Genomic DNA, 16,447 nt, shown 5'->3' with positions numbered 1-16,447 from the left:
GGGTCTTTGTGGATGAAAACTGAAATATGTACATAGACTTTTGGAAAAGGATAAAGAGCTTAAAGCCTCCTCATTCCTTCCTCAGACATACACAAAAGAGAATAGCAGTGTTGCATAGTTAGTCCCTAGAATGTTCATTTATGTCCTATTCTGGAAAACTGAGTGTTGTAGTTGAAAGAACTCTTAAAACATTACATAGGAAGATATTTTAATGTTTCTCTCTCTGTCCTCCTCCATTGCACCTGTCCTCCCACTCCTAAGTGTATATATAAATACTTTTAACAAAGACAGTTCCGTATTTTTCACTGTTGCCTCAGTGATGAAAGCACATCAAAAGGTTTTTGGAGATATAAAACGTTGTTCTATAGGACTTCGTATTTTGCTTCTGAGATATCCTAGGAGAGGCTAAAGGAATAAGAAGTCATTTTATTCCAAACTGAGCAGAGCTAGTCTCTTGCATATTATTTTTAAACTTTGAACTAAAACAAATTTCATTAACAAGCTTATTTGTAAGAAAAACCCTTTAAAATGTGGTATAAATGATAGTTGTAAGGGTTCTCTTCTAATGTTTTATTTGATAGTAACATTACAGAGTTAATCATATGACGGCATTGTAATTGCTAACTGCCCTAGAAATGGAATCAAAGGCTTTTAGGAACTGGAAAATAAAATTTAATTCTATAATCTTCTTTAGGTATGTATTATAGTAATATTTATTAAAAAGTAATTTTTATTAAGTTTTTTTTAAGGAAAACAAGAACATCTAGAAGACTGTTTTAAATTAAAATGCAACATGTTTAAGTCAACTTACAAATTTTATTGTCTAATAAACAACTGCCACACATTCTTCTTACTACCATCCTACTATTCCTGAATTTAATTTGCAAAGGGAAGCAGAGACCAAAGAGGATTTCTTAGGTACTCAATACAATTTGAAGAAGTGGGAAAAAATATATACTTACAGTTACTGAAAATAAAACTTGCCTCAGTTAAGAGATTTTTCTTTGTACATATTTTAAAATAGCTTTATTTTCCATGTAGAATGTGGGAAAAACCTATTTATATTGTTTGGAAGGGTACCCCATTTCGTAATAGGTAGTCTTCCAGATTCTTTTCAAATGGTCTTCACGTTTCCTATGAATCGATGCTATCTGGCAGAGCCTTCTCTTCAGCTTTCTGACATCTTATCAAGAATTTGTAGAGGGGCAAGAATTCTTGCCCGATTAGTTTCCACAATGCAGCCATTTAACACCATCTCGTCCAAAATGATGTGTACTTTATCCAAATTAAACATTATCTAGGGTCATATTAAGGAAATTAATTTTAGAGTTATAAAGATGTCAACATTTAATAAATAATAAGTTGTAGCTTAGCTTGGAATTTCCCCAATCTAAAATAATCTTAGCATGAGGGTTTTTGTAGATAATTTCTGAAATTAAAATTGGTATCCAGAACTGGGGCTGTAGCTCAGTGGCAGAGTGCTTGCCTAGCACATGGGAGGCACTAGGTTCGATCTTCAGCACCACATAAGAATAAATAAAATAAAGGGATTTTGTCCATCTACAACTACAAAGAAAAGAATTATAAAAAATAATAAAATTGGTATTTGAAATTATTATGTTGGTATACACATAACTAAGCTAACAGCATTAAATTAGGCATAGAAATGTAACAACTACATTTTTTAACCAAAGGGAGAAAACCTATTAAGAGCTGGAGAACAAAAGCAAGTAACTTTTGCCAAGAGAATAAATAACCTCACCTCAGGAGCAAAATCTTCTGGGGCAGTAATAACAACAATAGCAATGATCTGTTAAATATTCGTTATTTTCCAGGCATTATGTTGAGTGCTTTTCATATATTAATATATTCTCATTTTATCTAGGAGCAAACAGCTTAAAGCCATTGTCCAAAGGCATACAAGTGGTATATGTCAAGAGTTGGAATTTAGGCCCAGAGTTTGGACTTAACTGCTCTGCTTTTCAGGCTTTTCAGGAAGGGCCTAAGGCTTTGGAGTAGACACCCTCCCTCAGATCCCTTTCCATCTCTACCCCAAACAGTGTCTTTATAGCAAAGTAGAAAGAGATTATTCTCTCAAGAATCCCCTTCATTTGAGTACTTATCTTTTCTTTCGTGAAAGGAGAAGGGAAACTGGATAATGGCAATACAGATAATGAGATACTGAGATAATGGCAATAGTTGAATGTTCCTGAATTTTATACTTTAATTAATTATTGTTTTTTGTACAGGGATTGAACCCAGGGGTACTTTACTACTGAGCTATATCCTTGGCCCTTTTTATTTTTTATCTTGAGACAGGGTCTCACTAAGTTGAAAATCTTGCTAAGTTGCAGAGGCTAGACTTGAACTTGCTAGGATTATAGGCATGCACCCTCAGGCCCTGCCAGTTTTACACTTTAATATGTGGTGTTTCCACTTTAAAGACATCTATTTATGAGAAAAAAACAAAGCTTGTTTCAAATAGACATACTTCAGTAAAGAAGTGATTAAATACACTAGGGGAGTTCATAATTGAATGGTGAATCTTAGAACAAATCCTTATTGTAGGAATGTTATTTTCCATAACCCTTCAGTTATCACCTGATTTTTATTTTTTTTAAACAATTCCAGATGTTCAAAGTGACATTTGCTTAGTGAAGTACATCTACAAAGAATGGGACAAACCAAACTATGAATGACTTAGGTTTCTATTAGACACTGTTAATATCTCATTAAGCTTTGTGCAAATAGTCCTTTAGTAGAATAAACTTTTTCAAGAGTTGTTGGGAACTGTCCTTAAGTGACCCAGAAAAAAAAAAGGTTTACTCTGATCTACCTATTAATAATGTCTTCCAATTATATAGTTGATTGCTTTTCCCACAGCCAAACTGGGACTGGAATGAATGCTAGGCCCTTGACTAAAACCTGTTCACCAGATCCAGAAGCCAGAATGTACCAGCTGAGACAAAGTGGGAATGATAGCCAGGTAAATGTTTTTTTGTTTTTTTAAAGCAGTTGAGCCAGACATAGTGGCTCATAGGGCCTGTAATCCCAGCTACTCTGGAAGCTGAGGCAGGAGGATCCAAGTTCCAGGCCAGCCACTGTAATTTAGTGAGACCCTGTCTCAAAAAAGAGCTGGAAATGTAGCTCAGTGGAAGAGGACTTCTCTAGCATACCAAAAGCCCTGGGTTCAATCCCCAGTATAGGGCTGGGAAGGAGGCAGAGACTGCAAATCACAGGAGGCTGCCTAAATAAAGGTGTACAGAATCCCCTGTTGTATTCACTGAGAGCAATTATAGTGCCTTTGAAAATGGTAACTTTTCCAAAATGATTTTCTTTTGAGTTTGAAAAAAATCTAATTTTAATCTGTTTGAATTGGTTCAAGGATCAACCTGCTCTGAGGACTGTTCCATCTTTGGTAAGAATATGTGCAGTTCAGATGTCACCTTGGGCAAATGCCCAATTGTTTTGAAATTCAGATCAGAATTTACTTACTGCTGAATCATATCAACCACTCATAGCCCCACACTCTAAGGACAAAGTCTTTCAGCCAAGTCTGAATTTCCCAACATTCTAGAAACATGAGTTACTCTGAGATCATACTGTGGGCATGTGATTGCCTGTCTACCTGTGTATCTAGTTCAAACCCTAGTAATCATGTAGCTGCTGGCACTATATGGGGGAAACCAGACCAAATCCAATGTGAGCAGAAGACCTGGAAGCTGATTTCCTCCCTGGAATCATGTTACTCCTTTAAAATAAGGATCCAGCTGTTGTTCACATCTTGATTTGGTTTATGAGCAACTTGTACACACTGGTAAAGCCAACATTAATGGCATTTGGGCCATATGCCAGGTGAGCAAGGACCAAAAAATACCCTATATGCCCCATGGCAATAAATACACAAACACATTTCAACTCTGACATTTGGAATAGGAGGAAGCAAGAAAGACCTAGACTGTGGATCTCTTAATGTAGTGAGCTGAGAAGGACTATTGAAGGAGAAACTTACCTTCAGGCTATATTGAACTTGACTAACTCTAAAGATTCTTAAGGAAACTTGTTTCTTTCATAGGCTTCAAGGACCTGGCACGAACTAGAAACAGCTTCCTAAAGAGCACAGTTATTAATGTCACACTTTCTCTCAACCTTGAAACCTAAGAGCCTTTCTGAATTTCTATGTAATGTGGATTAGAGCTGAACATCTATAGAGTTCCTGTAAGATTAGTGCTACTTGAAATGACCTTTTTAAAAATAAATTGTTTTAGTTGTAGATGGACCCAATACCTTTATTTATTTATATGTGGTCTTGAGGGTCAAACCCAGTGCTTCACACATGCAAAACAAGTGTTCTACCACTGAGCCACAACCCCAGCCCCTTGAAATCAGCTTTTTAAGTAAAGCGATTGAATTCTTTATAGGCCTTACCTTGGAATTGTGATCTCTGGATCATAAAACACTTTTCTCAACATGGTACTTTAATACTGTGTTGGTCTAGTGATCCTTTAATTAAAAGTGAGAAAACTCATTCCACTGCCTTTCCTACCCCCCACACTCCCTCCCCTTTGCCCTATTTAGAGATCATCTATTCCTCCCATGCTCCCTGCCTCATCCCCATTATGAATCAGCATCCTTATATCAGAGAAAACATTTGGCATTTGGTTTTTTGGGATTGGCTTACTTCACTTAACATTATATTTTCAACTCCATCTATTTACCTGCAAATGCCATGATGTTTCTCTTTTAATGCTGAGGAATATTCCATACACCCACACACAAAATATATCACATTTTCTTTATCCATTCATCTACTAAAGGACATCTAGGTTGGTTCCACAGTTCAGCTATTGTGAATTGTGCTGCTATAAACATTGATGTGGCTGCATCCTTGTAATAGCTGTTTTAAAGTCCCTCCATTATAGACAGAGGAATGGGATAGCTGGGTCAAATGGTAGTTCCATTCCCAGTTTTCCAAAGAATCTCCATACTGCTTTCCATTCCTCTAAGTACATGTACAAAGACACAAATGGTGTGACTATGTTGTATACAACCAGAGATATAAATAATTGTGCTATATATGTGTAATATGAATTGAAATGCATTCTGCTGTCACATATAACAAATTAGAATAAATTAAAAAAACTGAGCAACATGGACTCAGTTGAAAACTTCAAACAATTCCAAGAGCCCAACCTAGAAATGAAAATTTCTGACTCTGTAGACTTTGGGTTCAGGTCCTTGGCTTCTCGATTTTTTATTTTTAAGATTCTAGCTAGGCAGAGTTCTTTAATAAGTAGGGTGGGAGAAAACCTTGTAATGTTATTTATACTTTAATTCAATTTCCCATGAAAGTAGAAAAGCTGTCAAAGGCCACTATGTTCACATTTCCCACAAAAAGGTAAACACTGCAGAATACTATCATGAAGGTCCATAATAATCCTGGAGACTTTCCTTGTAGCAAGGTCTTCTGTTCACTTTTGGGCTTCTTATCACCTTTTGTTAACAAAGCCACTGAAAAGGAGTGTATCTTTTTCTTTTTAAAAAAATACTTGTTTTTTAGTTGTAGTTGGACACAATACCTTTATTTATTTATTTATTTTTATGTGGTGCTGAGGATTGAACCCAGCACCTTGCATGTGCTCCATGAGTGCTCTCCCGCTGAGCCACAACCCCAGTCCTCCCTGCCAGTGTCTCTTTTTAAAAAGTATGTTTTCCTTAAAGACCCATTCATCTTTTGAGAAGAGCACTCTGGTGTAATTTTGCTTAACGTTCATGCAGGCTTACGTAAATTTAAATGTGAAAGCCAGCACTAGGTTAAATGAGCCTGTTGTTTTGCCCATTCCTGTAATTTCTTACAACTTGCTGTCACTAATCTTGACCAAAATAGAATCCAGAACCACAAAACAAAAAGTGGGATCCAGCAGAAGGACATGGTGGAGACAGTAGCAGATGGATATGAAACCTAGAGGGCTCAGAACACATTTAAAGGAAATAGGTGTCAAACTAAGCTTAGTGGCAGCTGGAAAAGCTCATAAGACAAAATTTTTGGATCTGGAACATTCATATCCCTCTTCTCAGGAGAATGGCTGGCTCCTTTGGGGACTGTTCATATCTGAGACTTGTATCACTCACAACAGCACTGGTTTTAACTCAGGCCAGAGAAGGTTCCTGGTCCCTTGTCTCTCAATACCTGCCTTTCCCCAGGATGGCTGGCTGTATACATTCCCTCAGGCTCAGGAGCCAGCTCTCATCCTTGTAGCCTGACTTTAAATTTTACATATTTTTAAAAGGAAAAAGATGCTGGGGGTGAAGCAAGTGCTCTGGCAGGTAGAGCATTTGCTTAGTCCTGCTTAGAAAACTCTATGAATTCCACTTTCAGATGAGTTAGCAAGACATGCTTTTTTGCTTTTTTGAGTACTGGGGATCAAACCCAGAGGTGCTTAACCACTGAGCCCCATCCCCAGCCCTTTTTATTTTGAGACAGTCTTGCTAAGTGGCTTAGGGCCTCCCTAAGTTGCTGAGGTTGGCTTTGAATTTGCAATCCTCCTGCTTCGGCCTCCCCAGTTGCTAGGATTACAAGCATGCACCACCATGCCTAGCTAAGACATACTTTTTAAAAAATATTTTATTAGTTATTGATGGATATTTATTTATTTATTGTGCTAAGACTCAAACCCAGTGCCTCACACATGCTAGGCAAGTTCTATACCACTGAGCCACAACCCCAGCACCTAAGACATTCACAGATACTTTAATAAGATTGTTCATTTTAATTTTTTTTATATCAGATATTGAACCCAGGGGCACTTAAGCACTGAGCCACATCCCCAGCCATCCTGTTTCAGCATCCCAAACTGCTGGGATTACAGGCGTGTGCCACCATACCTGGCAAGATTATTCATCTTTTTGACTCCTCTAACTAAAGACATGTTTCTCTAAAACTTTTCTCTTACTCACAAAGCTTTGACAACACCAAGACTACTAGCAACAGGCATTTTAAAATGTTTCTTTAGAGACTAAATTTCCACAGTCTACAAATGATTAGTAATTTTTTTTTTAAGTATCAAATTTAGCTGGGCATAGTGATACCTCAGCACTCTGGAGGCTGAGGAGGGAGGATCACTTGAGCCCAGAAGTTCAAGACAGTCTGAGCAATACAGGGAGATCCCCCTGCCCCCCGCCCCCCCACACCAGAAAACAACTTTACTGAATTTATAACCCTTGAGTCAAGCACTCTGGAAACCTAGAGGCAGTTGCAACTCTGCCATACAGTAACTGTCTGGACTGAGGACATGAGAGAACCTCTTCCTCTAAAAAGCAAGGTTTAATATAATTGTGTGTTCTTTCAACTCCAAAATACTCAGCTCCTGACTCTAACCTTTGAAGGAGAGGACTGTCCTTTCTGGTAATACCAACCCATTCTTGAAGTAGTTATATGCTGTAGCATACGTCAAAAGAAATCCTTTTGTAGTCACTTCATTAACTGATTATCAATTTAACTTTCTAAGAGAACATGTAGAGAATTTCAGTTCAGTGAGAAGCTGTCCTCTCAGTATGGGATGGCTTCCTTGAAGAATGTTTTGTTCTTTTGGCTTTTATTTCTGTTGCCCCTGGTTTGAACAAGTACTTTTGCAGTTTCTCATTAAATTAGGCTGAGATTATCTCCAATGGAGAGAAGTTTCATTCTGGTTTCTGGACCTCTAAAAGTATGTAAGACTTTAGGAAGTCCTGATCAGCACCTACCTGCAAGTCTCGGTGGTGCCAATCACTGCTGCCTTCATGCCACCCCTTCAAGAAGCATCTTGCTAGATGCTGGCTGAGGCATGGGGCATAGAGCACTGAGACCCTTCCCTATACCTTGACCCGCAGCAGCCATAAACAGAGGATGAAGCAGGCTGCTTTCATATTACCCATAGGAGCTTTAGGGTTCTAGAATCAATCACCTTTTGGGATTTATAAAATAAAAACAAACATTCTAAAAGGGTTTTCAGACAAGAATACATTGTGGCATTGTACAGTGGCACATGCCTGTAATTCCAGCAACTTGAAAGGTTAAGGCTAGCTCAGTAACTTAGTGAGAACCTGTCTTAAAAAATAAAAAGGGGGCTGGGGATGTGGCTCAAGCAGTAGGGCGCTCGCCTGTCATGCGTGTGGCCCCAGGTTCGATCCCCAGCACCACATACAAACAAAGATGTTGTGTCCGCTGAGAACTAAGAAAAAATAAATAAATATTAAAAAATTCTCTCTCTCTTTCTCTCTCTCTCTCTGTCCCCCTCTCTCTCACTCTCTTTAAAAAAAATAAAAAGGACTGGGGATATAGCTCAATGGTAAAGCACCCCAGAGTTCAATCCCTAGTACCCCTCCCTCCAAAAAAAGAATACATTGTGGATTCTAGGCCTAGCTTATATTTGTGTAGTAGAGGGGACACAACAGCATGCATAGGGATGCTAGTTCGCTTCTCTTCCCATGCATGTATGGGACATCCCAATTACCCTGCCTGAGTACTGCTTTGTTATTCTTGCTCCCAGTCCTGGGGTGGGGATGGGAGAAATGCCTCCATAGGCCCTACTAGCAGGCTCTGGAATGTCTGGCACCTAAAAAGCCAGAAAGTGGAGCGGGAAGGCCTTTAGGATTCAGGTCAGCATCCTTGTGCCATGGGACCAGGAATAGGGGGGGTTGAGGTTGCTGCTGAAGCAGAGCAGAATGGGACCCAAGAAAAAGACTGGTTGTCCAGGTCAGAAGGCATATAAATGTGTTCCATTACAGCCAAAATAAAACAAGTGTTTCAGCCTCTGTAAAGGCAGCAAATACCAAAAAGGCTGTTGAGGTTTTCTGTGCCTTCATGTATACAATAGATGATTACCAAATTGAGGAGGCGTTGGTACATCTCCCAGACAGTGCTGGTCACTGGTGCCATCCTCTGACCATGGAGCAGAGGGGAAGGAAGGCCATTCCTTTCAGTTTGAATTACCTGGAGAAAAGCAAGCCTTCTGGGAATCCAGAGCAGGCATATGGGGGAGTCTCATCAGTTGGTTCTTAAACAAATCAATCTTAGTTCATGAAATTTGAAGTCTTGAAAAATCGTCTACCAAGCTATGAGATGGGATGAACTTTCCTATAGAAATGAGGCCTCCTAAGTCCTCAGGCAGCATTTCAGTCCAGTGCAGGGAAGGGACTTTGAAGAGTACAGGAGCCTGTTCACAATTGTGAATGATTTAGGTCATTGCTGTGCCTGGTCCCCAGGGGGCAATCTGCCCCACCTGACACTATGCACCAGAGGGTTTCACTTACTGGGATGGGAGGGTTTTCAACAAGTCAGATTTTCTGTCCTGGTTTTTTGTGTTTGGGTCATTTCTTTTTTAAATCCCATCTGTCTTGCTCTGTAATGTTAGTTTTACTAGAATTAGAACAGGCCTATACTAGAGAGAAATGCAAATGGTGTATTCTATTTATTTCTCAAAGTCCAACCTTGCGGGCTCTGAGAAACTTCCCCATCCTTTAAAAGCATCAGGATGGAAACGCTTCTGTGAGGATGGGAAGGACAGTAAAAAGAGACAGACATTATTACCCTAAATGCATGCATGACTGACTACATGACTGGAGTGACTCTGAACCATGTACGGCCAGAGGAATGAGAAGTTGTGCTCCATTTACCATATGTCAAAATGCATCCTACTGGAAAATAAATCAATAAATTAAAAAAAAGAAGAAGAAAACTTCTGGAGAAAAAAACTGAATAAGTGAGTGGTGCCTTGGGACTTTCATGAGGTTTTCACTTCCCTCTCCTCTTGCTGTACCAAACCAAGCCTTAAATCATGGCTGCCCTAGGTGTGCTGACAAGGAAGTCTTTCTGAAGGCTGAGCAAACACAGATTGTGTGCTCTGTATATTGGGAAAACCAGCTCCTGATTGCAATTATGATAGTTACTTGTTTTCATCTTTCAATCCCAAAGTCTGGCAGAGCAGACCTGAACAATGCTAGCTGCTCCAGTATGTCCTGCTAAAGAAAGATGATACAAAATGTATGACTCTAACTGGAGGGCATAGGAAACTATAGTTGAGGCTCTAAAAGGTTCCCCTCTATTTCTGTTATGGACTGGTCTGCAGAAGTTCTCCTGGACAAAAGAACTATGTAGCAAGCAGAGGAAAGTCATGGGTTTTGGATTTTTTTTTCATAAGGCTAAAGGTGACAACCTTTTATAAATGTCACAGAAGAGAGGTGTCTATGTAATATAAAATAAATATAAAACTTGGTCAGAGAGAAAGGGAGGGCAAAAATAAAAACCATGTAAAATGAAAGGGAAAGATACAAATTATGTGTCTTGGTAGGGAAATTAAATTCAAACTAGAATGCTAGAGATCATTACACAGATATGTGTCAGATAAGAGCAGGATACAAAGACAAGTACACCTATCTCTACTTCCAATAAAAATCTAGTTAATGTCTGACACATCAATACAACTAATCCAACTATACTATATACTCTGTTACATCTGATTCACTTTAATTTTCTGGGTTTCTAGACTTATAAGACTTCCTGCTGTAGGTGTGAAGTTATTTAGCTCATTTACCTGGACTCATGGAGATTCCAACTGAGAGGCTGCTAAAGCTCTTCTGTATAGTTCTCTCATTTTGAGATGAGGGGTTGTGTGCCTTGTCCAATACATATAGCTACTTAATGGATATTGAGTTTCTGCACTCCTAACAAAGTGCCTATTAGCCCTAGCCATCTTTCTGATTTTTAAATCTAAAGCCTTTTTTCCCCTAACTCCTTTGTACAAGTAGGAAAATATTTATCTTGAATTGCTTTAAATAATCTAGTTAAGATAGAGTGTTACTCGGCTGGGATTGTGGCTCAGTGGTAGAGCACTTGCCTAGCATGTGTGAGGCACTGGGTTCGATGCTCAGCATAGCATATAAATAAATGAATAAAATAAAGGTCCATCAACATCTAAAAAAATGTTTGTTTTTTTTTTAAAAAGAGAGTTTACATGCTGAATAAAAATATGGACATATTTCCTGGTCTTGGGTCTCCTAGGTCAAAGGGATGGTAGATTTAGGTCACTTACCACCAGAGGGCACTCAGTTTTTCCCAGTTAAAGAAGCTTCCAAATTCTGCCTGTAAATGTATTTTATCAACAGAGTATTTCCTATCATCATAACAGGTAAATGGTCATTCCCCAGAATATCAAGTTGATGTAAACATACTGGTTCTTGGCATAGGTGTCTAATTTATATATAGAGGCAAACATATGAATGTATGTATACACATAAACATTAGTTATAATTAATATATATTTGTTATATACTAAATATATTTTAGTAGATATTTATCACAATTAGTGTTACTATTTTAGATTCAAGCTTGATGGATTTTCAAAGGACTTATTTATCCCTTTCCAGATTTTTTGAAGAAAAATTAAATTAAATTAAAAGTCAATATTCCTGGGTAGGGGTTATAGCTCAGTGGTAGAGTGCTTGCCTTGCATGTGTCAGGCACTGGGTTCAATTCTCAGCACCACATATGAATAAAGTAAAGGCCCATCAACCAACTAAAAAACTATTTTTTAAAAAAGTCAATATTCCTCTAGAGCACTCACACAAAGCCTAGTGGGTTTCTGCCAAAATCTGTAGGCCTATAGTATTCTAAGCAATATTTGTTCTTGGGGGTCCTTGAGCATTTTTGTTTTAAAAGAAAGAAAAGGAGAACTTTATCTGCCATAAAAGGAATACAAGCCAGGCAATTTCTTTAACCCTCTAGTTTATCAATCCTGAAGGCCTTCTTCTGATCATGAGGGGATTTCTAGAGATTTATACCTACATTCCTGAAAACCCATTCTCTCTCTCCGAAGATGAAGCCCCTTCTAGCTATTATATTCATTTTGAACAAGCCTATTCCATGTGCTTAAAAGAAGTTACTATATAATAGTTATTATTAACAAATGCCATAACATAGCCCTGTCTGGGGGAAAAAAAGAGTCTTAAAAAAAATTGTAAAAAAGGCTGTGGTAGGATTATGTGAAACACCTGCACCTCTGGCTGTCCTGTCAGTTGCTGATGACAGACATTCTGGAATCTGTTGAACCGTTTTCCTGCCCCATGGCACTTCTGCTTTGCCAAATACTGTGGAAAACAGTATTGAAAAAGGATACATCTAGTTCACTCTGGAAAAGAGAAAAAGAATGCACAGGTAAGAAGGACACACAGGGACTGGACACTCTGAGCACAGGCAGCAACTGCTCTGCCTCCAAGCCTAACAGCAGCAGTAGAGGCTGCTGCTGTGTATACAGAAGCCTAAGCAAGAGCATGAACCCTGACTTGGGTACTGCAGCTAAAAACAAACAAAACAAAACAACAACAACAAAAAAACAAAACTGCAGACTAGAAGAATTTTTGAGGGCAGAATAATTCATCTTCAGAAAATACAGGACATAAACTGAGCACAGTGGCACACACCTGTAATCCCAGCAACTTGGGAGGTTGAGGTAGGAGGATCACGAGTTCAAGGCCAGCCTTGGCAACTTAGGAAAACCCAGTCTCAAAATAAAAAGGCCTGGGGGTGTAGCTCAGTAGTAGAACACCCTTAGGTTCAATCCCCAGTACCACCAAGAAAAAAAAAAAATCAAGGGAATAATCAACTAACTCAACCTTTACAGATGGTAGGTAATTTGATATGTGTATCAGAAGCCTCAGCAATGTGCTATACCCTTTGAATCCAATGATTTTACTTATACACATCTTACCTAAGGAAACAATCAGACAATGGTATGTGATATGATATTCACAGTGAGGCTGGTAAGTGTCTATTAAGGTGAAAAAATTGTGTCTGTACTGAACAAGTACAAACTTTTATCCTCCTGTCATTAATAAAATGATTTAAACTATTTACATAGCATTAATTTATACTGGGTATTATAAGTAATCTAGAGATGATTAAAAGTATGTGAGAGGATAGGCACAGATTACATGCAAACACCAAGCCATTTAATATAACGAACTTGAACATCTGGGGATTTGAGGATCCATCAGGGTAGGATTTGTCCTGGAACAAATGCCCCACAGATATTGAGGGATGACTATATGACTTGCACATATGTATGTAGAGATGCATGTTCTAGAGATACAGACAGATATATATAAAGTCTAAGAGGAAATGTACTTAGCAGCATTTATTACTAAGTGATGGCTTACTGATACTCCTTCCCCCACTTTAAAAAAATGCTTAATTTTTTTAGAGTAGTTTTAGGTTCACAGTAAAATTGAGAGGAAGGTACAGAGATATCCAATGTATATATACCCTGCCTTCACACATGCATGAATGTTGTGTCACCCTGTCACGAGAGAAGTGTCTTTGTTACAACTGATGAGCCAACATGGACACATCACTGCTGTGCTGTGCAGAGTCCACAGTTCAAATTAGGGTTCACTCTGGTGTTGTACAATCTGTTTCTGGACAAATGTATAATGGCATGTAGCTACCCTCCTCTTTCATTCTACTTATATGTATTTAAATTTTTTTCAATCAAAATAGATATTTATATAATGAAAAAGTCTCAGAGGGTGAAAGGACTTCAGGTCTGTCAAATGTGGCATTGAAACCCCTGCTACATTTTCCTCAACAGCAATAGCCTTCACCTCTGTGAAAGTGCCTTCTTTGAAGTTAATCGGTTTGGCTTTTGGTTCTTAAAATGTGATGCCAAGATGCTACTTTCAGCCGAGACAGCATGAGACAGACCTCTAAATTTAAAATCTGGAAACTCATTCTAAGATGAAAAATAGCCTCAGAAAGCATGTTTAAAATGCACAAACCTAAAAATAAATCTTAGATGACAAAGCACTCTCGATGAGTGGGACAGATCCTGTTTTCTTTCCTATAGTACTCTCCTCTCTTCTTTTTGGTATGGTTTCATCCTAAACTAGGTCATCCCTAGTGCAGTCCAAGTCCTGCGTAATTGCCTAGCTTAAAGTAAATTTTAATCTTTACTTCTGTGGTTTATGTGGTCACTGACTCTCTCTCCCTAAAATTATAGCTACAATTCAACAATGTGCTATTTATTTTTAGTTACTGAATATAATAATAATAATTTTTTTAAAAAACAATGATAGTGCTTGTACTCACTTTTTGTTTTCAGAAATTATAATCTTCTTGGTGTGTGTTAACTTAAAATAGCTAATCATTGCCAGGCCAGAATCACAGACCCTGACTAGCAACCAGTCTAGCTTAACATGAGAGTGGTCACCAGGAGATAAGTAGGAGCTAGAGCTATATTGTTCAATATGGTAACCACTGTGCTAATGTGGTGATTTAAATTTATTTATTTATTTATTTATTTATTCATTTATTTATTTATTTATTTATTTTAATATTTATTTTTTGGTTATTGGCGGACACAACATCTTTGTTTTGTATGTGGTGCTGAGGATCGAACCTGGGCCGCACACATGCCAGGTGAGCGCGCTACTGCTTGAGCCACATCCCCAGCCCATGATTTAAATTTAAATTAGTTACAGTTAACTAGCACTTAAATTTCAATTCCGCAGTTACACTAACCACATTTCAAGTGTTAAAAGCGACACACGACTAGTGCCTACCATACTAGGTTGCATGGATACAGAACATTTCTGACATTGCAGAAAGTTTTATGGACAGTGCTGGTCTGTGATACTGTCTCCAAGCAATCAACAGATATTTTTAAAACCAGTCCCAATGCTGTCTGTTCCCTAAGGGCCTGTCTTGGGAATGGCCTGACCTCTTGACCTCTTCAGCTTTGGAGGGCACCAATCCCTTCCTGGACAGATGTCCTGTCTCACTGCAGGCCACTATCTTCTCAGCTTCACTCCCTGAATTAGGAAATCGCTGACAGCAAACTTCAGGAACTAAGGTAATGGTTCAAAAACTTGAACATGCATCAGAATGAGGGGGCCTCCACCCAGAGTTTCTGATTCAGTGGTCTGAAGTGGACTCAGGATTTGTATTTCTAATTATGTTTCCAGTACTTGCTGCGGCTCCAGGAACCAGACTTTGAGAACTACCACACCAAGGCAACAAAGACTGGCTAGTTGATTGGCCCGTGAAGATGCTTGCCAGAATTCAATGCTGGCCTTAGGAGTTTGACTGAAGATATTCAATGCTGGCCTTAGGAATTTGACTGAAGATATAACTTCTGAAGGAGTTTTGCCTTTTGCAGGTTTTGGTGCACTCAATATTATTAATTATGGACTTGACTCCACTATTGCCTCAGGAAGAAGTTTGGAAAGAATTCCTTCTTAATCCTTTTACATAAAAGCAAAGTTAAACAAACAACCTTGAAAAATAATTAGCCTTTATCATTGCTACTACCAAAGAATGTCTACTCAAGGCTCAGGAAGGCCTATCATAGCAAGTAAACCATATTCACGTGTTTTTGTTTGTTTGTGGTTTTGGGGATCAAACTCAAAACCCAATTGATTCTTTTTTAAGACTGGTTTTCAAGCTAACTGCAAGCTACAGTAATCAATATTGTAAAGGACTAGCATAAGAATAAATATATAGATCAATGGAATGGAATAGAAATGAGAGTCCAAAAATCGGCCCTCATATTTATAATCAAATGACACACAATAAAGGTACCAAGACAATTCACTGGAGGGAAATAGTCTTTTCAACAATGGTGTTGGTCCATTAACTGACAAATAGATAAAGAAAATACGGTATATCCATAAAATGGAAGATACTGCATAATGAAAAGTAAAAGTGCTGATATATGCCATAACATATGGATCTTTTTTTTTTTTTTTTTTGAATTTTTAATATTTTATTTTTTAGTTCTCGGCAGACACAACATCTTTGTTGGTATGTGGTGCTGAGGATTGAACCCGGGCCGCACGAACGCCAGGCGAGCGCGCTACCGCTTGAGCCACATCCCCAGCCCCCAACATATGGATCTTAAAACAATATGCTAGTTAAAAAAAAAAAAAAAACACTAGGCACAAAGACCACATTTTGTAAAATTCTATTTATCTAAAATGTCTAGAACAGGCAATGCATAAAGACACAAAATAGATTAGTGGTTACTCAAGGCCTGGAATAGGTGGAGGGGAATATTTAGGGGAAAATGCTAATGTGCATGATGTTTGTTGGATGATGAAATTTCCTTAAATTGTGGTAATGATCTTCAGGACTATGTAAATACAAAAATCCAATTATACATTTTAAATGGACAAATTGAATAGTATGCAAATTATATTTCAATATATCTATTAAAATAAAATAAGGGGGATTGGAGTTATAGCTCAGTAGTAGAGGACTTGCCTAGCATGTGTGAAGTACTGGGTTGGAATCTCAGCACCAAATATTAAAAAATAATTAAATAAAGGCCCATCAATAACTAAAAAAATATTTTAAAAAAGAAAATAAGGATGGCTAGAATGGAACTCATATATTCCTAAAGGGGAGCTGAGTTTTCAC

General features: G+C 38.1%; 1 protein-coding gene across 4 annotated transcripts in view; it reads right to left on the bottom strand.

The window, feature by feature from the left end:
• The window catches only part of Ap4s1 (adaptor related protein complex 4 subunit sigma 1), a 48,810-nt gene that overhangs the window by 12,340 nt on the left and 20,023 nt on the right, over nucleotides 1-16,447 (bottom strand). For 2 of the 4 annotated variants that reach the window (XM_077799803.1, XM_077799804.1), the window contains exon 5: nucleotides 803-1,297. The exons of 1 other annotated variant lie outside the window; for it this stretch is intronic. In XM_077799803.1, the coding sequence (XP_077655929.1) occupies nucleotides 1,169-1,297 (129 nt within the window). In that variant the 3' untranslated portion in view covers nucleotides 803-1,168. Of the gene's footprint in view, nucleotides 1-802; nucleotides 1,298-12,238; nucleotides 12,332-16,447 lie in introns of those variants that run through there. One more of the 4 variants, XM_077799805.1, reaches the window with a different exon arrangement.

The sequence above is a fragment of the Urocitellus parryii genome, chromosome 6, assembly GCF_045843805.1.
Source record: "Urocitellus parryii isolate mUroPar1 chromosome 6, mUroPar1.hap1, whole genome shotgun sequence".
In the NCBI taxonomy this organism is placed as follows: Eukaryota; Metazoa; Chordata; class Mammalia; order Rodentia; family Sciuridae; genus Urocitellus; species Urocitellus parryii.
Note: the sequence above shows the minus strand (reverse complement) of the source record. Positions and strands in the feature narration are given on the sequence as shown.